Below are 27,290 nucleotides of genomic sequence, written 5' to 3' on the forward strand. Positions count from 1 at the left end.
TTTAACCAGGTAAGTCTTTATTTAACCTCTACGGGATTGGTGACCACCCACGGGACGGTTGAGCTAACGTGCGCAAATGTGATTAGCATGAGGTTGTAAGTAACAATAACATTTCCCAGGACATAGACATACGTACAGTTGAAGTCAGAAGTTTACATACACCTTTACCAAATACATTTAAACTCGTTTTTCACAATTCCTGACCTTTAATCCTAGTAAAAATTCACCACTTTATTTTAAGAATGTGAAATGTCAGAATAATAGTAGAGAGAATGATTTCAGCTTTTATTTCTTTCATCACATTCCCAGTGGGTCAGAAGTTTACATACACTCAATTAGTATTTGGTAGCATTGCCATTAAATTGTTTAACTTGGGTCAAACGTTTCAGGTAGCCTTCCACAAGCTTCCCACAATAAGTTGGGTGAATTTTGACCCATTCCTCCTGACAGAGCTGGTGTAACTGAGTCAGGTTTGTAGGCCTCCTTGCTCGCACACACTTTTTTAGTTCTGCCCACAAATTTTCTATGGGATTCAGGTCAGGGCTTTGTGATGGCCACTCCAATACCTTGATTTTGTTGTCCTTAAGCCATTTTGCCACAACTTTGGAAGTATGCTTGGGGTCATTGTCCATTTGGAAGACCCATTTGCGACCAAGCTTTAACTTCCTGACTGATGTCTTGAGATGTTGCTTCAATATATCCACATAATTTTCCTACCTCATGATGCCATCTATTTTGTGAAGTGCACCAAGTCCCTCCTGCAGCAAAGCACCTCCACAACATGATGCTGCCAACGCCGTGCTTCACGGTTGGGATGGTGTTCTTCGGCGTGCAAGCCTCCCCCTTTTTCCTCCAAATATAACGATGGTCATTATGGCCAAACAGTTCTATTTTTGTTTCATCGGACCAGAGGACATTTCTCCCAAAAGTACAATCTTTGTCCCCATGTGCAGTTGCAAACCGTAGTCTGGCTTTTTTATGGCGGTTTTGGAGCAGTGGCTTCTTTCTTGCTGAGCATCCTTTCAGGTTATGTCGTTATAGGACTCGTTTTACTGTGGATATAGTCACTTTTGTACCTGTTTCCTCCAGCATCTTCACAAGGTCCTTTGCTGTTGTTGTCGCACCAAAGTGCATTCTTCTCTAGGAGACAGAACGCGTCTCCTTCCTGAGCGGTATGACGGCTGCGTGGTCCCATGGTGTTTATACTTGCGTACTATTGTTTGTACAGATGAACGTGGTACCTTCAGGCATTTGGAAATTGCTCCCAAGGATGAACCAGACCAAGGATGAACCAGACTTGTGGAGGTCTACCATTTTTTTCTTTTGATTTTCCCATGATGTCAAGCAAAGAGGCACTGAGTTTGAAGGTAGGCCTTGAAATACATCCACAGGTACACCTCCAATTGACTCAAATGATGTCAATTAGCCTATCAGAAGCTTCTAAAGCCATGACATCATTTTCTGGAATTTTCCACGCTGTTTAAAGGCACAGTCAACTTAGTGTATGTAAACTTCTGACCTACTGGAATTGTGATACAGTGAATTATAAGTGAAATAATCTGTCTGTAAACAATTGTTGGAAAAATGACTTGTGTCATGCACAAAGTAGATGTCCTAACCGACTTGCCAAAACTATAGTTTGTTAACAAGAAATTTGTGGAGTGGTTGAAAAACAAGTTTTAATGACTCCAACCTAAGTGTATGAATACTTATGACTTCAACTGTATCTGATATGGGCAGAAAGTTGAAATTCTTGTTAATCTAACTGCACTGTCCAATTTACAGTAGCTATTACAGTGAAATAATAGCATGCTATTGTTTGAGGAGAGTTGCACAGTTATGAACTTGAAAATGTATCAATAAACCATTTAGGCACATTTGGACAGACTTGATACAACATTTTGAACAGAAATCGAATGGTTCATTGTATACGTCTACATTTTTGCACACACACTGCTGCCATCTAATGGCCACAATCTAAACTGGAATAATACATTGTCGTATTTCTCTTGCGTTTCAAAGATGATGATCTTTTACCAGATCTAATGTGTTATATTCTCCTACATTAATTTCACATTTCCACAAACTTCTAAGTGTTTCCTTTCAAATTGTATCAAGAATATACATATCCTTGCTTCAGGCAGTTAGATTTGGGTATGTAATTTTTGGCGAAAATTGAAAAAAAGGGTGCGATCCTTAAGAGGTACCAGGTGAGGCTTTATTTAACCAGGTAAGTCTTTATTTAACCAGGTAAGTCTTTATTTAACTAGGTAAGTCTTTATTTAACAAGGTAAGTCTTTATTTAACCAGGTGAGTCATTATTTACGCGGGTGAGTCTTTAATTAACCAGGCGAGTCTTTATTTAACCAGGTGAGTCTTTATTTAACCAGGTAAGTCTTTATTTAACCAGGTAAGTCTTTATTTAACCAGGTAAGTCTTTGAGAACACATTCTCTTTTACAATAATGATGGATGTACCTTAGCTAGGCACTGTCGTGCAGGTAAGATAACACATGGCCAATCTAAGGTGCAAAACAGGGAAGTGACTTCCTTAAGTGTTAAACCCAGCTGGGCTGACTAGCAGCTGACCTGACTAACAGCTGACCTGACTAACAACTGACCTGACTAACAACTGACCTGACTAACAGCTGACCTGACTAACAGCTGACCTGACTAACAACTGACCTGACTAACAACTGACCTGACTAACAACTGACCTGACTAACAGCTGACCTGACTAACAGCTGACCTGACTAACAACTGACCTGACTAACAGCTAACCTGACTAACAGCTGACCTGACTAACAGCTGACCTGACTAACAACTGACCTGACTAACAGCTGACCTGACTAACAGCTGACCTGACTAACAGCTAACCTGACTAACAGCTGACCTGACTAACAGCTAACCTGACTAACAGCTAACCTGACTAACAGCTGACCTGACTAACAGCTGACCTGACTAACAGCTGACCTGACTAACAGCTGACCTGACTAACAGTTAACCTGACTAACAGCTGACCTGACTAACAGCTGACCTGACTAACAGCTGACCTGAAGAACAGCTGATCTGACAGCTAACCTGACTAACAGTTGACCTGACTAACAGTTGACCTGACTAACAGCTGACCTGACAGCTGACCTGACAGCTAACCTGACTAACAGCTGACCTGACTAACAGCTGACCTGACTAACAGCTGACCTGACTAACAGCTGACCTGTCTAACAGCTGACCTGACAGCTAACCTGACTAACAACTGACCTGACTAACAACTGACCTGACTAACAGCTGACCTGACTAACAGCTGACCTGACTAACAGCTGACCTGTCTAACAGCTGACCTGACAGCTAACCTGACTAACAACTGACCTGACTAACAACTGACCTGACTAACAGCTGACCTGACTAACAGCTGACCTGACTAACAACTGACCTGACTAACAGCTGACCTGACTAACAACTGACCTGACTAACAGCTAACCTGACTAACAGCTGACCTGACTAACAGCTGACCTGACTAACAGCTGACCTGACAGCTGACCTGACTAACAGCTGACCTGACTAACAGCTGACCTGACTAACAGCTGACCTGACTAACAGCTGACCTGACTAACAGCTGACCTGACTAACAGCTGACCTGACTAACAGCTAACCTGATTAACAGCTGACCTGACTAAGAGCTGACCTGATTAACAGCTAACCTGACTAACAGCTGACCTGACTAACAACTGACCTGACTAACAACTGACCTGACTAACAACTGACCTGACTAACAACTGACCTGACTAACAGCTGACCTGACTAACAGCTGACCTGACCTGACTAACAACTGACCTGACTAACAGCTGACCTGACTAACAACTGACCTGACTAACAGCTGACCTGACTAACAACTGACCTGACTAACAGCTAACCTGACTAACAGCAGATCTGACAGCTGACCTGACTAACAACTGACCTGACTAACAACTGACCTGACTAACAGCTGACCTGACTAACAGCTGACCTGACTAACAGCTGACCTGACTAACAACTGACCTGACTAACAGCTGACCTGACTAACAGCTGACCTGATGAACAGCTGACCTGACGAACAGCTGACCTGACGAACAGCTGACCTGACGAACAGCTGACCTGACAGCTGACCTGACTAACAGCTGACCTGACAGCTGACCTGCGGGACAGACAGGGCCAGGGGGAGGGAGGAGGATGGTTGGTCATTGGCTCACACTGCAGTCATGGAGGCCAAGCTTTGTGTTGTTGTGTGTCCCTACAGTAATACTAATATTACAGCTGATAGATTCTCTATGGATACAGATACACCCACACTTGGCCAAAGGAACATGTTGAGAAAGCACATTCTCCCATTACGCAAACTTGTGTGTGTGTCTTTCAGCTCTAGTCATTACATAACAACACTGCAGAGGTCTCTCTAAACTCCTCGTCCCTAATTGTCTGGATCACATTCCTCATATCCAACATGTCCTTGGCTACAGCTAGCATGGCTAGCATCCACTAGAGAATGCTCATGTCCTTGGCTACAGCTAGCATGGCTAGCATCCACTAGAGAATGCTCATGTCCTTGGCTGCAGCTAGCATGGTTAGCATCCACTAGAGAATGCTCATGTCCTTGGCTACAGCTAGCATGGTTAGCATCCACTAGAGAATGCTCATGTCCTTGGCTACAGCTAGCATGGTTAGCATCCACTAGAGAATGCTCATGTCCTTGGCTACAGCTAGCATGGCTAGCATCCACTAGAGAATGCTCATGTCCTTGGCTATGGGCCCTGGTCAAAAGTAATGCACTAAATAGGGGATAGGGTGTCATTTGGGATGAAGGCCTTGGCTACGGCTAGCCAGAGCAGTCTTTAACGATAAAGGACCGTCTGACGAGTTACCCAATGGAGACAGTGCAGATTGGATGAGATCCCCATCCCATCCCAGTCCAGACTCAACTCTATCAGGTGTGATATTAGCCAGCTTTAACTGGCCCCAGTCCAGACTCAACTCTATCAGGTGTTGTATTAGCCAGCTTCAACTGGCCCCAGTCCAGACTCAACTCTATCAGGTGTGATATTAGCCAGCTTCAACTGGCCCCAGTCCAGACTCAACTCTATCAGGTGTGATATTAGCCAGCTTCAACTGGCCTCAGTCCAGACTCAACTCTATCAGGTGTGATATTAGCCAGCTTCAACTGGCCCCAGTCCAGACTCAACTCTATCAGGTGTGATATTAGCCAGCTTCAACTGGCCCCAGTCCAGACTCAACTCTATCAGGTGTGATATTAGCCAGCTTCAACTGGCCCCAGTCCAGACTCAACTCTATCAGGTGTTGTATTAGCCATTTTCAACGGGCCCCAGTCCAGCCTCTGGAGCAGAGAACAGCTGCAGCTAGCTAGAGCTCCAGACCTGCACACACACACACACACACACACACACACACACACACACACACACACACACACAGAGACTCACACACAGACACTCACACACACACACAGAGTCTCACACACACACAGAGACTCACACACACACACACACACACACACACACAGAAACTCACACACAGGCTCACACAGACACACACACACACAGAGACTCACACAAACAGAGACACACACACACACACACCAAGCCGGTACTAACCTTGCAGGTCAAAGAGAGAGGAGGCGTCAGTAGTCTTCTCAGACGGGGCCTGGGTGATGGGTCTCAGGAATGAGCGGTAGCCTTTCAAGATGGCCGCCATGAACCTGAGGAAGGCTTCCTGTATCTCCATCTCCAGGCTGTGGAGGCTCTTCCCACAGGCCAGCTCCGTACAATCACTCATACTCAGCTCCAATAGGCCATCAGGACGCTGCTGACCTAGAGGGGACCAATAGAAAAGAGGGATGTTGGTTCTGCTGACCTGGGGGGAACCAATAGAAAAGAGGGTTGTTGGTTCTGCTGATCTGGGGGGAACCAATAGAAAAGAGGGATGTTGGTTCTGCTGACCTAGGGGGAACCAATAGAAAAGAGGGTTGTTGGTTCTGCTGATCTGGGGGGAACCAATAGAAAAGAGGGTTGTTGGTTCTGCTGATCTGGGGGGAACCAATAGAAAAGAGGGATGTTGGTTCTGCTGACCTAGGGGGAACCAATAGAAAAGAGGGTTGTTGGTTCTGCTGATCTGGGGGGAACCAATAGAAAAGAGGGTTGTTGGTTCTGCTGATCTGGGGGGAACCAATAGAAAAGAGGGTTGTTGGTTCTGCTGATCTGGGGGGAACCAATAGAAAAGAGGGTTGTTGGTTCTGCTGATCTGGGGGGGAACCAATAGAAAAGAGGGTTGTTGGTTCTGCTGATCTGGGGGGAACCAATAGAAAAGAGGGTTGTTGGTTCTGCTGATCTGGGGGGAACCAATAGAAAAGAGGGTTGTTGGTTCTGCTGATCTGGGGGGAACCAATAGAAAAGAGGGTTGTTGGTTCTGCTGATCTGGGGGGAACCAATAGAAAAGAGGGTTGTTGGTTCTGCTGATCTGGGGGGGAACCAATAGAAAAGAGGGTTGTTGGTTCTGCTGATCTGGGGGGGAACCAATGGAAAATATGTTTTTTGTTTACATATCTTATAGGGTTTGTCCCAAATGGCACCATATTCCTTAATGTAGTGCACTATATAGGGAACAGGGAGCCATGTGGGATGCACCCCTCATGTAGTTCCAGAGATACATAGAGGAGAACACTCCTAGAAGATACAGAGTGGACAAAACATTAGGAACACATGCTCCTTCCATGACATAGACTGACCAGGTGAATCCAGGTGAAAGCTATGATCCCTTATTGATGTACCTTGGTAAATCCACTTCAATCAGTGTAGGTGAAGGGGAGAAGACCGGTTAAAGAAGGATTTTTAAGCAATATAATATTAGGAAGGTGTTCTTAATATTTTGTGCTATGTTTAACTACCTGTCACAGTTGAAGACAGTTTAAAACACAACTTAAAACAAGTAAGACTGTCTGTATGAAAGTTGAGTTGATGACATGGGGTTTGGGTTTTGTCTGGTTGTTGTTGAACTAGATGAAGTGTAAATAACAAAGCACAGAGTTAGATCTCTATTGAAGTTAGTTTTCCTCTAAGAAACAAGTCCCTAAAGATAAGGCTCAGCTTGTCACTCTGCCAAGCTGTATCGATGTTCAATATTCCCAGCCTAAACACTAATGCAGTGGCAGGACAGATTTTCAGCCTCACTGAGTCTCAGAATGTAACATTATTAGATTTGTATTTGATTTCTCAATAAGCAGGCAGCAGGTTTATTGGCTGGGTTATAAATAACACAACTGAACTAATGGAGACAAATAGAACAGGTAGGGAGAGAGAGAGAGAGAGGGGGAGAGAGAGGAAGAGCGAGAGATAGAGGGGGGGAGAGAGAGAGGGGGGGAGAGGGGGGGAGAGAGAGAGAGGGAGAGAGGGGAAGAGAGCGTGGGGGAGAGGGGGAGAGGGAGAGAGAGAGAGGAAGAGCGAGAGGGGGGAGATAGAGGGGGAGAGAGAGAGAGAGGGAGAGAGAGGAAGAGAGCGAGGGGGGAGAGGGGGAGAGGGAGAGAGAGGAATAATGATGTCATACTAACTGGTGGTTTTGTTGCAGAGGAAGAGGAGAGAAAAAGAAGAATGACCTACCGTCTGTTTGATTTCCTGCCCAGTAGACACTGGAGAATAGATTGTAAGCTGAATGTAAAGTACTCTACACTACTGCTACAGTGGCTCATCATATTCAGAAGAAGAGAAGAACATCTGAGAGTCAAACACATCAGCTTGAAAGAATCTTTCAAAGTCGACCTTGAAAAGGAGTTTTATGAAAAAGTGTTCTTGATCTAGCTTGGATGCCAGATCTTTTTTTGTTGCCAACTCCTTTGTCTTAGTTATATTAAAGGAGCGAACTAAGACAGAACCAGAGTCACATCTGGCAACTCAGGCTACACTTGACCCAGTTAATTCATTGTGAAATCTTTAGTCCTCCATCCATACAGTACAGTACGGTCCTCTACTCACCGTCCACCAGTTGCTGGTAGAGATTGTTCAGCACATTCATCAGGTTTTTACAGGCTTTCTTTGGCAGGATCTTCCAGGTCAGGGCTCTCTTATCTTCGTTGCTGGAAGGAGAAACACACGGTCAGCTCTCCAGAGGTGCAGAGAGGTGGAACTCGGCCAAAACTAACACTGGCGGTGGATAGGGGCAGGAGACCACCCCGAGACTGCTGCCTCTAAGACTGGTCCAAATATCTGACTGATCTTAGAGACACAGAACCACAGAAACAGATTCAACTTTGATCCATACGGAAAATGGATGCAAACATGACTGTAAATCGCTTTGGATAAAAGCGTCTGATGAATGGAATATATTATACTATTATTATTACACCTACAGTGGCCAAACACGACACACTACAGTCTCATTTTCTTCACCATCGATTAAAGGCCAACAATGTAAAACACTTCCACAGCCCACCTTGAGGAATATACTGTCTCAACTGGACTACAGCCCACCTTGAGGAATATACTGTCTCAACTGGACTACAGCCCACCTTGAGGAATATACTGTCTCAACTGGACTACAGCCCACCTTGAGGAATATACTGTCTCAACTGGACTACAGCCCACCTTGAGGAATATACTGTCTCAACTGGACTACAGCCCACCTTGAGGAATATACTGTCTCAACTGGACTACAGCCCACCTTGAGGAATATACTGTCTCAACTGGACTACAGCCCACCTTGAGGAATATACTGTCTCAACTGGACTACAGCCCACCTTGAGGAATATACTGTCTCAACTGGACTACAGCCCACCTTGAGGAATATACTGTCTCAACTGGACTACAGCCCACCTTGAGGAATATACTGTCTCAACTGGACTACAGCCCACCTTGAGGAATATACTGTCTCAACTGGACTACAGCCCACCTTGAAGAATATACTGTCTCAACTGGACTACAGCCCACCTTGAGGAATATACTGTCTCAACTGGACTACAGCCCACCTTGAGGAATATACTGTCTCAACTGGACTACAGCCCACCTTGAGGAATATACTGTCTCAACTGGACTACAGCCCACCTTGAGGAATATACTGTCTCAACTGGACTACAGCCCACCTTGAGGAATATACTGTCTCAACTGGACTACAGCCCACCTTGAGGAATATACTGTCTCAACTGGACTACAGCCCATCTTGAGGAATATACTGTCTCAACTGGACTACAGCCCACCTTGAGGAATATATCTCAACTGAGAAGTCATTACTCAGCAACACTGTAGTTTATAAAAAGTGAAAAAGGAAAAGGTTGACATGTTTGTTGCTGGGGATCTTCACTATGGTTGACCCTGTACTGTTCTCAGCCCGTTAGCTAAGTGGATGGAGGACCTTCACTATGGTTGACCGTGTACTGTTGTCAGCCCGTTAGCTAAGTGGATGGAGGACCTTCACTATGGTTGACCCTGTACTGTTGTCAGCCCGTTAGCTAAGTGGATGGAGGACCTTCACTATGGTTGACCCTGTACTGTTCTCAGCCCGTTAGCTAAGTGGATGGAGGACCTTCACTATGGTTGACCCTGTACTGTTGTCAGCCCGTTAGCTAAGTGGATGGAGGACCTTCACTATGGTTGACCCTGTACTGTTCTCAGCCCGTTAGCTAAGTGGATGGAGGACCTTCACTATGGTTGACCCTGTACTGTTCTCAGCCCGTTAGCTAAGTGGATGGAGGACCTTCACTATGGTTGACCCTGTACTGTTCTCAGCCCGTTAGCTAAGTGGATGGAGGACCTTCACTATGGTTGACCCTGTACTGTTCTCAGCCCGTTAGCTAAGTGGATGGAGGACCTTCACTATGGTTGACCCTGTACTGTTGTCAGCCCGTTAGCTAAGTGGATGGAGGACCTTCACTATGGTTGACCCTGTACTGTTCTCAGCCCGTTAGCTAAGTGGATGGAGGACCTTCACTATGGTTGACCCTGTACTGTTCTCAGCCCGTTAGCTAAGTGGATGGAGGACCTTCACTATGGTTGACCCTGTACTGTTGTCAGCCCATTAGCTAAGTGGATGGAGGACCTTCACTATGGTTGACCCTGTACTGTTCTCAGCCCGTTAGCTAAGTGGATGGAGGACCTTCACTATGGTTGACCCTGTACTGTTGTCAGCCCGTTAGCTAAGTGGATGGAGGACCTTCACTATGGTTGACCCTGTACTGTTGTCAGCCCGTTAGCTAAGTGGATGGAGGACCTTCACTATGGTTGACCCTGTACTGTTGTCAGCCCGTTAGCTAAGTGGATGGAGGACCTTCACTATGGTTGACCCTGTACTGTTCTCAGCCCGTTAGCTAAGTGGATGGAGGACCTTCACTATGGTTGACCCTGTACTGTTGTCAGCCCGTTAGCTAAGTGGATGGAGGACCTTCACTATGGTTGACCGTGTACTGTTCTCAGCCCGTTAGCTAAGTGGATGGAGGACCTTCACTATGGTTGACCCTGTACTGTTGTCAGCCCGTTAGCTAAGTGGATGGAGGACCTTCACTATGGTTGACCCTGTACTGTTCTCAGCCCGTTAGCTAAGTGGATGGAGGACCTTCACTATGGTTGACCCTGTACTGTTCTCAGCCCGTTAGCTAAGTGGATGGAGGACCTTCACTATGGTTGACCCTGTACTGTTCTCAGCCCGTTAGCTAAGTGGATGGAGGACCTTCACTATGGTTGACCCTGTACTGTTGTCAGCCCGTTAGCTAAGTGGATGGAGGACCTTCACTATGGTTGACCCTGTACTGTTCTCAGCCCGTTAGCTAAGTGGATGGAGGACCTTCACTATGGTTGACCCTGTACTGTTCTCAGCCCGTTAGCTAAGTGGATGGAGGACCTTCACTATGGTTGACCCTGTACTGTTCTCAGCCCGTTAGCTAAGTGGATGGAGGACCTTCACTATGGTTGACCCTGTACTGTTGTCAGCCCGTTAGCTAAGTGGATGGAGGACCTTCACTATGGTTGACCCTGTACTGTTCTCAGCCCGTTAGCTAAGTGGATGGAGGACCTTCACTATGGTTGACCCTGTACTGTTCTCAGCCCGTTAGCTAAGTGGATGGAGGACCTTCACTATGGTTGACCCTGTACTGTTGTCAGCCCGTTAGCTAAGTGGATGGAGGACCTTCACTATGGTTGACCCTGTACTGTTGTCAGCCCGTTAGCTAAGTGGATGGAGGACCTTCACTATGGTTGACCCTGTACTGTTCTCAGCCCGTTAGCTAAGTGGATGGAGGACCTTCACTATGGTTGACCGTGTACTGTTGTCAGCCCGTTAGCTAAGTGGATGGAGGACCTTCACTATGGTTGACCCTGTACTGTTCTCAGCCCGTTAGCTAAGTGGATGGAGGACCTTCACTATGGTTGACCGTGTACTGTTGTCAGCCCGTTAGCTAAGTGGATGGAGGACCTTCACTATGGTTGACCGTGTACTGTTGTCAGCCCGTTAGCTAAGTGGATGGAGGACCTTCACTATGGTTGACCCTGTACTGTTCTCAGCCCGTTAGCTAAGTGGATGGAGGACCTTCACTATGGTTGACCCTGTACTGTTCTCAGCCCGTTAGCTAAGTGGATGGAGGACCTTCACTATGGTTGACCCTGTACTGTTGTCAGCCCGTTAGCTAAGTGGATGGAGGACCTTCACTATGGTTGACCCTGTACTGTTCTCAGCCCGTTAGCTAAGTGGATGGAGGACCTTCACTATGGTTGACCCTGTACTGTTGTCAGCCCGTTAGCTAAGTGGATGGAGGACCTTCACTATGGTTGACCGTGTACTGTTCTCAGCCCGTTAGCTAAGTGGATGGAGGACCTTCACTATGGTTGACCCTGTACTGTTGTCAGCCCGTTAGCTAAGTGGATGGAGGACCTTCACTATGGTTGACCCTGTACTGTTCTCAGCCCGTTAGCTAAGTGGATGGAGGACCTTCACTATGGTTGACCGTGTACTGTTGTCAGCCCGTTAGCTAAGTGGATGGAGGACCTTCACTATGGTTGACCCTGTACTGTTGTCAGCCCGTTAGCTAAGTGGATGGAGGACCTTCACTATGGTTGACCCTGTACTGTTGTCAGCCCATTAGCTAAGTGGATGGAGGACCTTCACTATGGTTGACCCTGTACTGTTCTCAGCCCGTTAGCTAAGTGGATGGAGGACCTTCACTATGGTTGACCCTGTACTGTTGTCAGCCCGTTAGCTAAGTGGATGGAGGACCTTCACTATGGTTGACCCTGTACTGTTCTCAGCCCGTTAGCTAAGTGGATGGAGGACCTTCACTATGGTTGACCCTGTACTGTTGTCAGCCCGTTAGCTAAGTGGATGGAGGACCTTCACTATGGTTGACCGTGTACTGTTGTCAGCCCATTAGCTAAGTGGATGGAGGACCTTCACTATGGTTGACCCTGTACTGTTCTCAGCCCGTTAGCTAAGTGGATGGAGGACCTTCACTATGGTTGACCGTGTACTGTTGTCAGCCCATTAGCTAAGTGGATGGAGGACCTTCACTATGGTTGACCCTGTACTGTTCTCAGCCCGTTAGCTAAGTGGATGGAGGACCTTCACTATGGTTGACCGTGTACTGTTGTCAGCCCGTTAGCTAAGTGGATGGAGGACCTTCACTATGGTTGACCCTGTACTGTTCTCAGCCCGTTAGCTAAGTGGATGGAGGACCTTCACTATGGTTGACCCTGTACTGTTGTCAGCCCGTTAGCTAAGTGGATGGAGGACCTTCACTATGGTTGACCGTGTACTGTTGTCAGCCCATTAGCTAAGTGGATGGAGGACCTTCACTATGGTTGACCCTGTACTGTTCTCAGCCCGTTAGCTAAGTGGATGGAGGACCTTCACTATGGTTGACCGTGTACTGTTGTCAGCCCATTAGCTAAGTGGATGGAGGACCTTCACTATGGTTGACCCTGTACTGTTCTCAGCCCGTTAGCTAAGTGGATGGAGGACCTTCACTATGGTTGACCGTGTACTGTTGTCAGCCCGTTAGCTAAGTGGATGGAGGACCTTCACTATGGTTGACCCTGTACTGTTCTCAGCCCGTTAGCTAAGTGGATGGAGGACCTTCACTATGGTTGACCCTGTACTGTTGTCAGCCCGTTAGCTAAGTGGATGGAGGACCTTCACTATGGTTGACCCTGTACTGTTGTCAGCCCGTTAGCTAAGTGGATGGAGGACCTTCACTATGGTTGACCCTGTACTGTTGTCAGCCCGTTAGCTAAGTGGATGGAGGACCTTCACTATGGTTGACCCTGTACTGTTCTCAGCCCGTTAGCTAAGTGGATGGAGGACCTTCACTATGGTTGACCCTGTACTGTTCTCAGCCCGTTAGCTAAGTGGATGGAGGACCTTCACTATGGTTGACCCTGTACTGTTCTCAGCCCGTTAGCTAAGTGGATGGAGGACCTTCACTATGGTTGACCCTGTACTGTTCTCAGCCCGTTAGCTAAGTGGATGGAGGACCTTCACTATGGTTGACCCTGTACTGTTCTCAGCCCGTTAGCTAAGTGGATGGAGGACCTTCACTATGGTTGACCGTTGTACTGTTGTCAGCCCGTTAGCTAAGTGGATGGAGGACCTTCACTATGGTTGACCGTGTACTGTTGTCAGCCCGTTAGCTAAGTGGATGGAGGACCTTCACTATGGTTGACCCTGTACTGTTCTCAGCCCGTTAGCTAAGTGGATGGAGGACCTTCACTATGGTTGACCCTGTACTGTTCTCAGCCCGTTAGCTAAGTGGATGGAGGACCTTCACTATGGTTGACCCTGTACTGTTGTCAGCCCGTTAGCTAAGTGGATGGAGGACCTTCACTATGGTTGACCCTGTACTGTTGTCAGCCCGTTAGCTAAGTGGATGGAGGACCTTCACTATGGTTGACCCTGCACTGTTGTCAGCCCGTTAGCTAAGTGGATGGAGGACCTTCACTATGGTTGACCGTGTACTGTTCTCAGCCCGTTAGCTAAGTGGATGGAGGACCTTCACTATGGTTGACCCTGTACTGTTGTCAGCCCGTTAGCTAAGTGGATGGAGGACCTTCACTATGGTTGACCCTGTACTGTTCTCAGCCCGTTAGCTAAGTGGATGGAGGACCTTCACTATGGTTGACCGTGTACTGTTGTCAGCCCGTTAGCTAAGTGGATGGAGGACCTTCACTATGGTTGACCCTGTACTGTTGTCAGCCCGTTAGCTAAGTGGATGGAGGACCTTCACTATGGTTGACCCTGTACTGTTGTCAGCCCATTAGCTAAGTGGATGGAGGACCTTCACTATGGTTGACCCTGTACTGTTCTCAGCCCGTTAGCTAAGTGGATGGAGGACCTTCACTATGGTTGACCCTGTACTGTTGTCAGCCCGTTAGCTAAGTGGATGGAGGACCTTCACTATGGTTGACCCTGTACTGTTCTCAGCCCGTTAGCTAAGTGGATGGAGGACCTTCACTATGGTTGACCCTGTACTGTTGTCAGCCCGTTAGCTAAGTGGATGGAGGACCTTCACTATGGTTGACCCTGTACTGTTCTCAGCCCGTTAGCTAAGTGGATGGAGGACCTTCACTATGGTTGACCCTGTACTGTTCTCAGCCCGTTAGCTAAGTGGATGGAGGACCTTCACTATGGTTGACCCTGTACTGTTCTCAGCCCGTTAGCTAAGTGGATGGAGGACCTTCACTATGGTTGACCCTGTACTGTTCTCAGCCCGTTAGCTAAGTGGATGGAGGTCTTTCACTATGGTTGACCCTGTACTGTTCTCAGCCCGTTAGCTAAGTGGATGGAGGACCTTCACTATGGTTGACCCTGTACTGTTCTCAGCCCGTTAGCTAAGTGGATGGAGGACCTTCACTATGGTTGACCGTGTACTGTTGTCAGCCCGTTAGCTAAGTGGATGGAGGACCTTCACTATGGTTGACCCTGTACTGTTCTCAGCCCGTTAGCTAAGTGGATGGAGGACCTTCACTATGGTTGACCGTGTACTGTTGTCAGCCCGTTAGCTAAGTGGATGGAGGACCTTCACTATGGTTGACCGTGTACTGTTGTCAGCCCGTTAGCTAAGTGGATGGAGGACCTTCACTATGGTTGACCCTGTACTGTTCTCAGCCCGTTAGCTAAGTGGATGGAGGACCTTCACTATGGTTGACCCTGTACTGTTCTCAGCCCGTTAGCTAAGTGGATGGAGGACCTTCACTATGGTTGACCCTGTACTGTTGTCAGCCCGTTAGCTAAGTGGATGGAGGACCTTCACTATGGTTGACCCTGTACTGTTGTCAGCCCGTTAGCTAAGTGGATGGAGGACCTTCACTATGGTTGACCCTGTACTGTTGTCAGCCCGTTAGCTAAGTGGATGGAGGACCTTCACTATGGTTGACCGTGTACTGTTCTCAGCCCGTTAGCTAAGTGGATGGAGGACCTTCACTATGGTTGACCCTGTACTGTTGTCAGCCCGTTAGCTAAGTGGATGGAGGACCTTCACTATGGTTGACCGTGTACTGTTCTCAGCCCGTTAGCTAAGTGGATGGAGGACCTTCACTATGGTTGACCGTGTACTGTTGTCAGCCCGTTAGCTAAGTGGATGGAGGACCTTCACTATGGTTGACCCTGTACTGTTGTCAGCCCGTTAGCTAAGTGGATGGAGGACCTTCACTATGGTTGACCCTGTACTGTTGTCAGCCCATTAGCTAAGTGGATGGAGGACCTTCACTATGGTTGACCCTGTACTGTTCTCAGCCCGTTAGCTAAGTGGATGGAGGTCCTTCACTATGGTTGACCCTGTACTGTTCTCAGCCCATTAGCTAAGTGGATGGAGGACCTTCACTATGGTTGACCCTGTACTGTTCTCAGCCCATTAGCTAAGTGGATGGAGGACCTTCACTATGGTTGACCCTGTACTGTTCTCAGCCCGTTAGCTAAGTGGATGGAGGACCTTCACTATGGTTGACCCTGTACTGTTCTCAGCCCATTAGCTAAGTGGATGGAGGACCTTCACTATGGTTGACCCTGTACTGTTGTCAGCCCATTAGCTAAGTGGATGGAGGACCTTCACTATGGTTGACCCTGTACTGTTCTCAGCCCATTAGCTAAGTGGATGGAGGACCTTCACTATGGTTGACCCTGTACTGTTCTCAGCCCGTTAGCTAAGTGGATGGAGGACCTTCACTATGGTTGACCCTGTACTGTTCTCAGCCCGTTAGCTAAGTGGATGGAGGACCTTCACTATGGTTGACCCTGTACTGTTCTCAGCCCGTTAGCTAAGTGGATGGAGGACCTTCACTATGGTTGACCCTGTACTGTTCTCGGCCCGTTAGCTAAGTGGAGAGTCTTGGAGAGTCATTCTGTGAGAGTTGGTTGGGGACTGAGCAGAAAGCTATAGTCACAAAGGGCAGCAGGTAGCCTAGTGGTTAGAGCATTGGACTAGCAATGTTGGACTAGTAACCGGAAGGTTGCAAGATCAAATCCCTGAGCTGACAAGGTAAAAATCTGTTGTTCTGCCCCTGAACAAGGCAGTTAACCCACTGTTCCCCGGTAGGCTGTCATTGAAAATAATAATGTGTTCTTAACTGACTTGTTAAATAAAGGATACATTAAATAAATGCTGTGTTGGGGATCTGTACTCAAAAAAGAGAATTTCCACATTATATGGATAGAAAACTTTAGTCTATTTAATCCCATCCCATTCCATTCTACTACACAACAGGGGTTGGTAGTCGCCGCAATGCTTACTGGGAGATGGTGTTTGTGTCGAGGTCGACACAGCTGACATCCAGTGGGGGGTCGTAAAGGTCAAAGTAGCGTGAGTCGACACCCACGATGAAGGGGCAGGGGGCAGAGAGGACTCCTGCCAGGGCCAGCGGGCACAGAGGGATGTACGGACACGGCCAGTGGAATGGGAAGATCATCTGAGGAGGAGAGAAAGAGAGGGAGGGAGGTCAAATCAGGAAACTGAACCTTTAAAACTACTGTCAAAACCGAGAGACATTACCAATACTGCAATTGCTTAGCTACTACTAAAAATACTATCAAACTGCTATAGCTAATTATTTAAACCCTACTAACAAACTGCCATAGCTAATTATTTAAACCCTACTATCAAACTGCCATTGCTAATTATTTAAACTACTTACTAAAACCACAAGCTACTACTAAAAGTCCTAAAGATTTAAACTACTGATATCTGAGGTTCTATAGTGAAAGTGTTAAACAGCTGATATCTGAGGTTCTATAGTGAAAGTGTTAAACAGCTGATATCTGAGGTTCTATAGTGAAAGTGTTAAACAGCTGATATCTGAGGTACTATAGTGTTAAACAGCTGATATCTGAGGTACTATAGTGTTAAACAACTGATATGAGGTACTATAGTGTTAAACAGCTGATATCTGAGGTATTATAGTGTTAAACAGCTGATATCTGAGGTATTATAGTGTTAAACAGCTGATATCTGAGGTATTATAGCATTAAACAGCTGATATCTGAGGTTCTATAGTAAAAGTGTTAAACAGCTGATATCTGAGGTACTATAGTGTTAAACAGCTGATATCTGAGGTACTATAGGGTTAAACAGCTGATATCTGAGGTACTATAGTGAAAGTGTTAAACAACTGATATCTGAGGTACTATAGTGTTAAACAGCTGATATCTGCGGTACTATAGTGTTAAACAGCTGATATCTGAGGTACTATAGTGTTAAACAGCTGATATCTGAGGTACTATAGTGTTAAACAGCTGATATCTGAGGTACTATAGTGTTAAACAGCTGATATCTGCGGTACTATAGTGTTAAACAGCTGATATCTGAGGTACTATAGTGTTAAACAGCTGATATCTGCGGTACTATAGTGTTAAACAGCTGATATCTGAGGTACTATAGTGTTAAACAGCTGATATCTGCAGTACTATAGTGTTAAACAGCTGATATCTGCGGTACTATAGTGTTAAACAGCTGATATCTGAGGTACTCACAGCCACCAGAGCCTCAGTGACACTGGTCAGAACAGCGGGCCGTAGAGAGTGGACCAGGATCTTATGTTCTGTCACAGCAAACACCAGGAGCGTTATAGCGTTCTCCGGACCGAGGTTCTGCAGCAGTATGGAGAACCGACCACCACTGGAGCACAGCCATAGAAGAGATTAACACACTACATCACTATCATAACACATACCATACATTAACCATACTATAACTAATACCATACATTAACCATACCATAACTAATACCATACATTAACCATACCATAACTAATACCATACATTAACCATACCATAACTAATACCATACATTAACCATACCATAACTAATACCATACATTAACCATACCATAACCATACCATAACTAATACCATAAAATAACCATAAAATAACCATCCATACCATCAATTAATCATACCATAACTAATACCATGAACTTCACCAGCAGTCACCAAACCTTCGTTCAATTCTTTAAACCAATCTAAAGGTATGTTTTGGAGTTCCTCAAGGTACTGCTATAGGACCACTACTGTTCTTATTATGATATACACCTGTTAAATCTGCTTCAATCAGTGTAGATGAAGGGGAGGAGACAGGTTAAAGATAATTTAGACATGGATTGTGTATGTGTGCCATTCAGAGGGTGAATGGACAAGACAAAAGATTTAAGTTCCTTTGAACGGGGTATGGTAGTAGGTGCCAGGAGTGTCGGTTTGAGTGTGTCAAGAACAGCAACACCGCTGGAGTTTTCACGCTCAACAATTTCCTGTGTGTATCAAGAATGGTCCACCACCCAAAGGACATCCAGCCAACTTGACCCAACTGTGGGAAGCATTGGAGTGTAAAGTCTATACCCCGACAAATTTAGGGCAAAAGGGGGGAAGGGGGTCGTGCAAGTCAATATTAGGAAGGTGTTCATAATGTTTTGTACACTCAGTGTATATGATACCTGTCTTACCTGAGTGGTAGAGGGGATGACACAGGCTGGCTCAACATCAGGCTGTCGTGAGGAGAGAGCTGGGGAATGTCAACACATTACTACAGGTATAGTGTGGTGGGGACAGGTCTGGCACAAAATGGCTGCCGTGCTTCATTTCACAGGTGTCTTATGAAACACTCCCATATAACCAGTAGTGTCTCTGTTGCCAGAGATTGGTGCTAGAAGGGGTACGTTACCTCAATACAATGTAAAGAACTTTGATAAAAACACTATTAAAAGAATGCTGATTATGATCAAGACAGAGTCAGACATGGTTTAGTAGTGAACAGAGACACACACTGACAGAAACCACAGACATTACATGGCAGCCAGAACCATGGAGGCCTTAACTCACCTGCACCAGTATCCTGGGCCTCTGGGAGGAGGGGAAGGGGACCTTGTGCATGAAGTGGGAGATGTGCCTGACAGGAAGAAGAAGAAGAATGACAAGATATGAGGTCAGAAATAACCCTGAGGAGGAGGTGAGCCTAATCTGTCATCACACCGTCTGGGACAGGGGGGTAGATTTACATAGAGTTCTGCCACTACACTGCCACCTGACCAAAACAATGGCCTGTTGAACTGTGTCGGCAAACACTTCATCTAAACATAGCCTCTGGTGTTTATTTAGTGGACTGGAAACCATTTGGAATTGTTCAATCTTCTAGGGACTGTGTCTACAGTATATCTATGTACAAAGTGCCTGGGTATGGTGCCTGTCCTATACAGAGCTGTCAGATAACACAGGCAGTGTCATACAGGGTCACTGACAACACTGGGCACTTATAAAGGACAGTGGCTCAGCATGGTCCTAGCAACACCAAGGCCAATGGGTTCAAGTGCTGCAGTTGATACCACAAATGTCTGCTGTGTCATAATTGATAGAATTCACACGGTGCTCACTTCTCGATGGGCAGGGTGTGAGGTCCAGAGATGGAGTATCGATAGAGGAAGGTGAGGAACTTGCGGAAGGCGTCAAAGAAGGGCCAGTGAGACAGCAAACAGATACACTTGTTGGTGTGTAACGCCCTGGGGCCCGGAGCTGGGGTGGATGGGGAAGTGGCTGGGGAAGAGGGCCCGTGGTCCAGCCCCGGCAGACCCAGCTGAGAGCGCTGCTGGTCGGTCAGACAGTCCTGGGAGTAGGGCTCGTAGAACTGGATGGCTGCACCGTACACCTGAGATGAGGAAACACACAGATATACGTCAGGATGGAACCATTAGTACATAGATATAGGGGCACATATGTATCTGTTGCCAAACAGCTGACTGGAACCAGAGAACGTCAGTCGAGTGAAACGAGGAGCTGGAGCGAGGAGCTGGAGCAAGGAGTGGAGCGAGGAGCTGGAGCGAGTAGTGGAGCGAGGAGCTGGAGCAAGGAGTGGAGCGAGTAGTGGAGCGAGTAGTGGAGCGAGGAGTGGAGCGAGGAGCTGGAGCGAGTAGTGGAGCGAGGAGTGGAGGGTGTCCAATTTGACTGGAGCGCGGGGCGAGTTTCCCAAAGGCTGGAGCGCACACTACATGAGCTCTGGGAATGCCCGTCCCAGCATGCATCTGTATCGTCTACTTGTGTGCTGCTATAGCCCCTTGCTTTAGCTACTGTCATGGAGTTCACTAAATATTTTCATAAAGAAACTGATAAAACACACAGGTGTTAAATCAAGGTGACTTACAAAGACGAGAAGGAACCAAGAGCAAGAGAGGGAGTGTGGTGATGTAGTGTCCACAACTAAAGAATCACGTGGAATCTGAAAAGACACCTAATCCTGAAAGCATGATGGTGTACTGTGTGTACATGCTAACAGAAATGAATGAGGTATGTAGATAACTAAGTGTGTCATTGTAGCAAAGCATTTATGAACAAAAAATTCAGATCTCTTAAAAGTTTCTTTCATTTTTGTTCTCTTATCTATACAATAGGCCATAACTGATTTTGGCCCAATAGGCCTAGCATATTACCTCTTTCAGGGAGCCTTCTGGTTTGATTGGGTTATTTTGCCTGAAAACATTTAGGCCTACCTATAAAAAAATGTAAAATGTATCCTATTCAGAGTGTTTATATGCTGTTTAATATGACATGTAGCCTATTCAGAGTGTTTATATGGTGTTTAATATGACATGTATCCTATTCAGAGTGTTTATATGCTGTTTAATATGACATGTATCCTATTCAGAGTGTTTATATGCTGTTTAATATGACATGTAGCCTATTCAGAGTGTTTATATGGTGTTTAATATGACATGTAGCCAATTCAGAGTGTTTATATACTGTTTAATATTACATGTATCCTATTCAGAGTGTTTATATGGTGTTTAATATGACATGTAGCCAATTCAGTGTTTATATACTGTTTAATATTACATGTATCCTATTCAGAGTGTTTATATGGTGTTTAATATGACATGTATCCTATTCAGTGTTTATATGGTGTTTAATATGACATGTATACTATTCAGAGTGTTTATATGGTGTTTAATATGACATGTAGCCTATTCAGAGTGTTTATACTGTTTAATATGACATGTAGCCTATTCAGAGTGTTTATATGCTGTTTAATATGACATGTATCCTATTCAGAGTGTTTATATGCTGTTTAATATGACATGTATCCTATTTAGAGTGTTTATATGATGTTTAATATGACATGAAGCCTTTTCAGAGTGTTTATACTGTTTAATATGACATGTAGCCTATTCAGAGTGTTTATATGCTGTTTAATATGACATGTATCCTAGTCAGTGTTTATATGCTGTTTAATATGACATGTAGCCTATTCAGAGTGTTTATATGGTGTTTAATATGACATGTATCCTATTCAGAGTGTTGGTTAAATGGTAGGTCCAGGTAGTCACAACAATAGATGGGTGTTGGTTAAATGGTAGGTCCAGGTAGTCACAACAATAGATGGGTGTTGGTTAAATGGTAGGTCCAGGTAGTCACAACAATAGATGGGTGTTGGTTAAATGGTAGGTCCAGGTAGTCACAACAATAGATGGGTGTTGGTTAAATGGTAGGTCCAGGTAGTCACAACAATAGATGGGTGTTGGTTAAACGGTAGGTCCAGGTAGTCACAACAATAGATGGGTGTTGGTTAAACGGTAGGTCCAGGTAGTCACAACAATAGATGGGTGTTGGTTAAATGGTAGGTCCAGGTAGTCACAACAATAGATGGGTGTTGGTTAAATGGTAGGTCCAGGTAGTCACAACAATAGATGGGTGTTGGTTAAATGGTAGGTCCAGGTAGTCATAACAATAGATGAGTGTTGGTTAAATGGTAGGTCCAGGTAGTCATAACAATAGATGAGTGTTGGTTAAATGGTAGGTCCAGGTAGTCACAACAATAGATGGGTGTTGGTTAAACGGTAGGTCCAGGTAGTCACAACAATAGATGAGTGTTGGTTAAATGGTAGGTCCAGGTAGTCACAACAATAGATGGGTGTTGGTTAAATGGTAGGTCCAGGTAGTCATAACAATAGATGAGTGTTGGTTAAATGGTAGGTCCAGGTAGTCATAACAATAGATGAGTGTTGGTTAAATGGTAGGTCCAGGTAGTCACAACAATAGATGGGTGTTGGTTAAACGGTAGGTCCAGGTAGTCACAACAATAGATGAGTGTTGGTTAAATGGTAGGTCCAGGTAGTCACAACAATAGATGGGTGTTGGTTAAATGGTAGGTCCAGGTAGTCACAACAATAGATGGGTGTTGGTTAAATGGTAGGTCCAGGTAGTCACAACAATAGATGGGTGTTGGTTAAATGGTAGGTCCAGGTAGTCACAACAATAGATGGGTGTTGGTTAAATGGTAGGTCCAGGTAGTCACAACAATAGATGGGTGTTGGTTAAATGGTAGGTCCAGGTAGTCACAACAATAGATGGGTGTTGGTTAAACGGTAGGTCCAGGTAGTCACAACAATAGATGGGTGTTGGTTAAATGGTAGGTCCAGGTAGTCACAACAATAGATGGGTGTTGGTTAAATGGTAGGTCCAGGTAGTCACAACAATAGATGGGTGTTGGTTAAATGGTAGGTCCAGGTAGTCATAACAATAGATGAGTGTTGGTTAAATGGTAGGTCCAGGTAGTCATAACAATAGATGAGTGTTGGTTAAATGGTAGGTCCAGGTAGTCACAACAATAGATGGGTGTTGGTTAAACGGTAGGTCCAGGTAGTCACAACAATAGATGAGTGTTGGTTAAATGGTAGGTCCAGGTAGTCACAACAATAGATGGGTGTTGGTTAAATGGTAGGTCCAGGTAGTCACAACAATAGATGGGTGTTGGTTAAATGGTGATTATAATGAATGGAGGGAATTTGGAGCAGCTAGATTTTTTTCTTCCTGTGAGCGAGGAGCGGTTTTTAGCAGAGCGGTTGGAATGGACGTGGAGCGGTACTCTGTGAGCGAGGAGCCGGATCTCCGACCGATCATACTCTGACTGGAAAACATACATGAACTACACAGAGTTAGTATTGTAATTCTTGTATCTAGTGCACCATAATCAACCATTAACCATCGTGCTTCTCAGTGAAACTTCAATAAGAATCAGGGTTTTCTCCGGATCAAAAAGGGACTTTGGTGGTGGGCGTGGCCGGGGGCTTGGCAAGGAGCCCTCTTTGGACTTAAGAGGCCCGCCCAATCATTTTCTATGCAGAAAAATCCCTAAACATTTAAAAAGCAATAAATATATCTGACCTTGTACCAGCTGGGTTACTCTCTCTCTCTGTCTTTACCCTCTCTGTCTACATCTGACCTTGTACCAGCTGGGTTACTCTCTCTCTCTGTCTTTACCCTCTCTGTCTACATCTGACCTTGTACCAGCTGGGTTACTCTCTCTCTCTGTCTTTACCCTCTCTGCCTACATCTGACCTTGTACCAGCTGGGTTACTCTCTCTCTCTGTCTTTACCCTCTCTGTCTACATCTGACCTTGTACCAGCTGGGTTACTCTCTCTCTCTGTCTTTACCCTCTCTGTCTACATCTGACCTTGTACCAGCTGGGTTACCCTCTCTCTGTCTACATCTGACCTTGTACCAGCTGGGTTACCCTCTCTCTGTCTACATCTGACCTTGTACCAGCTAGGTTACTCTCTCTCTCTGTCTTTACCCTCTCTGTCTACATCTGACCTTGTACCAGCTAGGTTACTCTCTCTCTCTGTCTTTACCCTCTCTGTCTACATCTGACCTTGTACCAGCTGGGTTACCCTCTCTGTCTACATCTGACCTTGTACGAGCTCTCTGTGTTTTTACCTTCTCTCTCTACACATTCTAAATCTAGCATAATCCTAGAGACAAACACAGAGCAGTTTGATTCCTGGAAACCCAGTATTATGCTCGTAGAGACAGATCACATAACATCATAATATACAGTCTGGATCACAGCCAAAAGGCTTTTCTGATCTCCTACTGTATTTAGGTAATTTACTAACTGTTCCCAGAAGGGGGTATAGTCTAGTACAGAACAGCCTTCAGTCAGGGGGTATAGTCTAGTACAGAACAGCCTTCAGTCAGGGGGTATAGTCTAGTATAGAACAGCCTTCAGTCAGGGGGTATAGTCTAGTACAGAACAGCCTTCAGTCAGGGGGTATAGTCTAGTACAGAACAGCCTTCAGTCAGGGGGTATAGTCTAGTACAGAACAGTCTTCAGTCAGGGGGTATAGTCTAGTATAGAACAGCCTTCAGTCAGGGTGTGTACTGCCTGTGTGGACAGAATGCATTGTCCTGTATGCTGTAAAGTGTTCATACTTTGTGTTAGTAAATGTCTGGGTCAGCGGCTGACATGCTCAGTTTAAAGGGAAGCCTGGTCTGTGAGCAGAATGAGAGGCAGGACACCAGGACCTCCTGACTGTCTCTTTGACCTTGGCCAGGAAAACACAGCTCACCTACCACACACACACACACACACACACACACACACACACACACACACACACACACACACACACACACACACACACACACACACACACACACACACACACACACACACGGTTGGGTCAGCCAAGAGACAGACAGAACCAAACAGAGTGGTTGCACGTCGGCCGTCGTTTTGACCCCTGGTCGTTTTAAGCCCGGCGCTACCGTAGCTATCCTGGGTTCAGGTCCTATTAGTTTTATTCAGACCTGGGTTCAGGTCCTACTAGTTTTATTCAGACCTGGGTTCAGGTCCTACTAGTTTTATTCAGACCTGGGTTCAGGTCCTATTAGTTTTATTCAGACCTGGGTTCAGGTCCTATTAGTTTAATTCAGACCTGGGTTCAGGTCCTACTAGTTTTATTCAGACCTGGGTTCAGGTCCTACTAGTTTTATTCAGACCTGGGTTCAGGTCCTGTTAGTTTTATTTAGACCTGGGTTCAGGTCCTGTTAGTTTTATTCAGACCTGGGTTCAGGTCCTATTAGTTTTATTCAGACCCGGGTTCAGGTCCTATTAGTTTAATTCAGACCTGGGTTCAGGTCCTGTTAGTTTTATTCAGACCTGGGTTCAGGTCCTATTAGTTTTATTCAGACCTGGGTTTAGGTCCTATTAGTGTTATTCAGACCTGGGTTCAGGTCCTATTAGTTTTATTCAGACCTGGGTTCAGGTCCTATTAGTTTAATTCAGACCTGGGTTCAGGTCCTACTAGTTTTATTCAGACCTGGGTTCAGGTCCTATTAGTTTTATTCAGACCTTGGTTCAGGTCCTATTAGTTTTATTTAGACCTGGGTTCAGGTCCTATTAGTTTTATTTAGACCTGGGTTCAGGTCCTATTAGTTTTATTTAGACCTGGGTTCAGGTCCTACTAGTTTTATTCAGACCTGGGTTCAGGTCCTACTAGTTTTATTTAGACCTGGGTTCAGGTCCTACTAGTTTTATTCAGACCTGGGTTCAGGTCCTATTAGTTTTATTTAGACCTGGGTTCAGGTCCTATTAGTTTTATTTAGACCTGGGTTCAGGTCCTATTAGTTTTATTTAGACCTGGGTTCAGGTCCTATTAGTTTTATTTAGACCTGGGTTCAGGTCCTACTAGTTTTATTAAGACCTGGGTTCAGGTCCTATTAGTTTTATTTAGACCTGGGTTCAGGTCCTACTAGTTATATTCAGACCTGGGTTCAGGTCCTATTAGTTTTATTTAGACCTGGGTTCAGGTCCTACTAGTTTTATTCAGACCTGGGTTCAGGTCCTATTAGCTTTATTTAGACCTGGGTTCAGGTCCTACTAGTTTTATTCAGACCTGGGTTCAGGTCCTATTAGTTTTATTTAGACCTGGGTTCAGGTCCTACTAGTTTTATTCAGACCTGGGTTTCACCACATGGCTCCACTTTCAGACCCCAACGGGGTTGTATTTTAGCTAGTATTCAATAGGTCCACTAAGCCTAGGCAAGCTCAATCAAGCTACTAGCTAGCTGTTACCCCGCTGCCTCTCACTGTGGTGTTTACAGATAAGCTAGCTAGCTACTAGCTAGCTGTTACCCCGCTGCCTGTCACTGTGGTGTTTACAGATAAGCTAGCTAGCTACTAGCTGTTACCCCGCTGCCTGTCATTGTGGTGTTTACAGATAAGCTAGCTAGCTACTAGCTGTTACCCCGCTGCCTGTCATTGTGGTGTTTACAGATAAGCTAGCTACTAGCTAGCTGTTACCCCGCTGCCTGTCACTGTGGTGTTTACAGATAAGCTAGCTGGCTACTAGCTAGCTGTTACCCTGCTGCCTGTCATTGTGGTGTTTACAGATAAGCTAGCTAGCTACTAGCTAGCTGTAACCTTGCTGCCTGTCACTGTGGTGTTTACAGATAAGCTAGCTAGCTACTAGCTGTTACCCTGCTAGCTACTGTTAGCTACTAGCTAGCTGTTACCCTGCTGCCTGTCATTGTGGTGTTTACAGATAAGCTAGCTAGCTACTAGCTAGCTGTTACCTTGCTGCCTGTCACTGTGGTGTTTCTCCTTGGTGGTTACTCTTTGAAGCCAAGATCCTTCCGGCAGCTGTGACTGCCTATCTATTTCTGGTTGTATCTGTTCCATTTCATTCTTGTGTGTGTGTGTATGTGTGTGTGTGTGTGTGTGTGTGTGTGTGTGTGTGTGTGTGTGTGTGTGTGTGTGTGTGTGTGTGTGTGTGTGTGTGACCCACTTTCACTGCTGGCGTGTGCTGTGCGTCACCGTGGTTTCCTGGTGCCCCAGTATGGGTAATGTTTTGGCTGAGGCCTCCTCAGCTGTTGTTGTGTGTTAATGTGTCAACGTCTGCCACAAGAGGTAGACAAGCCACAAGAGGTCTCTTCACAGTCCCCAAGTCCAGAACAGACTATGGGAGGCTCACAGTACTACGTAGAGCCATGACTACATGGAACTCTATTCCACATCAGGTAACTG

At 45.7% G+C, this 27,290-nt stretch overlaps 1 protein-coding gene across 10 annotated transcripts in view; it reads right to left on the reverse strand.

Annotated features, from left to right (window-relative positions):
* Positions 1-27,290, reverse strand: part of LOC115166741 (C-myc promoter-binding protein) — a 151,525-nt gene that overhangs the window by 81,193 nt on the left and 43,042 nt on the right. For all 10 annotated transcript variants that reach the window (XM_029720494.1, XM_029720498.1, XM_029720495.1 and 7 more), the window contains exons 6-12: positions 19,866-20,137; positions 19,318-19,384; positions 18,942-19,000; positions 17,976-18,120; positions 16,740-16,915; positions 8,015-8,115; positions 5,645-5,860 (exon numbers count right to left, since the gene is read on the reverse strand). In XM_029720494.1, coding sequence (XP_029576354.1) covers positions 5,645-5,860; positions 8,015-8,115; positions 16,740-16,915; positions 17,976-18,120; positions 18,942-19,000; positions 19,318-19,384; positions 19,866-20,137 — 1,036 coding nt within the window. The remainder of the gene's footprint in view (positions 1-5,644; positions 5,861-8,014; positions 8,116-16,739; positions 16,916-17,975; positions 18,121-18,941; positions 19,001-19,317; positions 19,385-19,865; positions 20,138-27,290) is intronic.

Source organism: Salmo trutta, chromosome 29 (assembly GCF_901001165.1).
Source record: "Salmo trutta chromosome 29, fSalTru1.1, whole genome shotgun sequence".
Classification (NCBI taxonomy): domain Eukaryota; kingdom Metazoa; phylum Chordata; class Actinopteri; order Salmoniformes; family Salmonidae; genus Salmo; species Salmo trutta.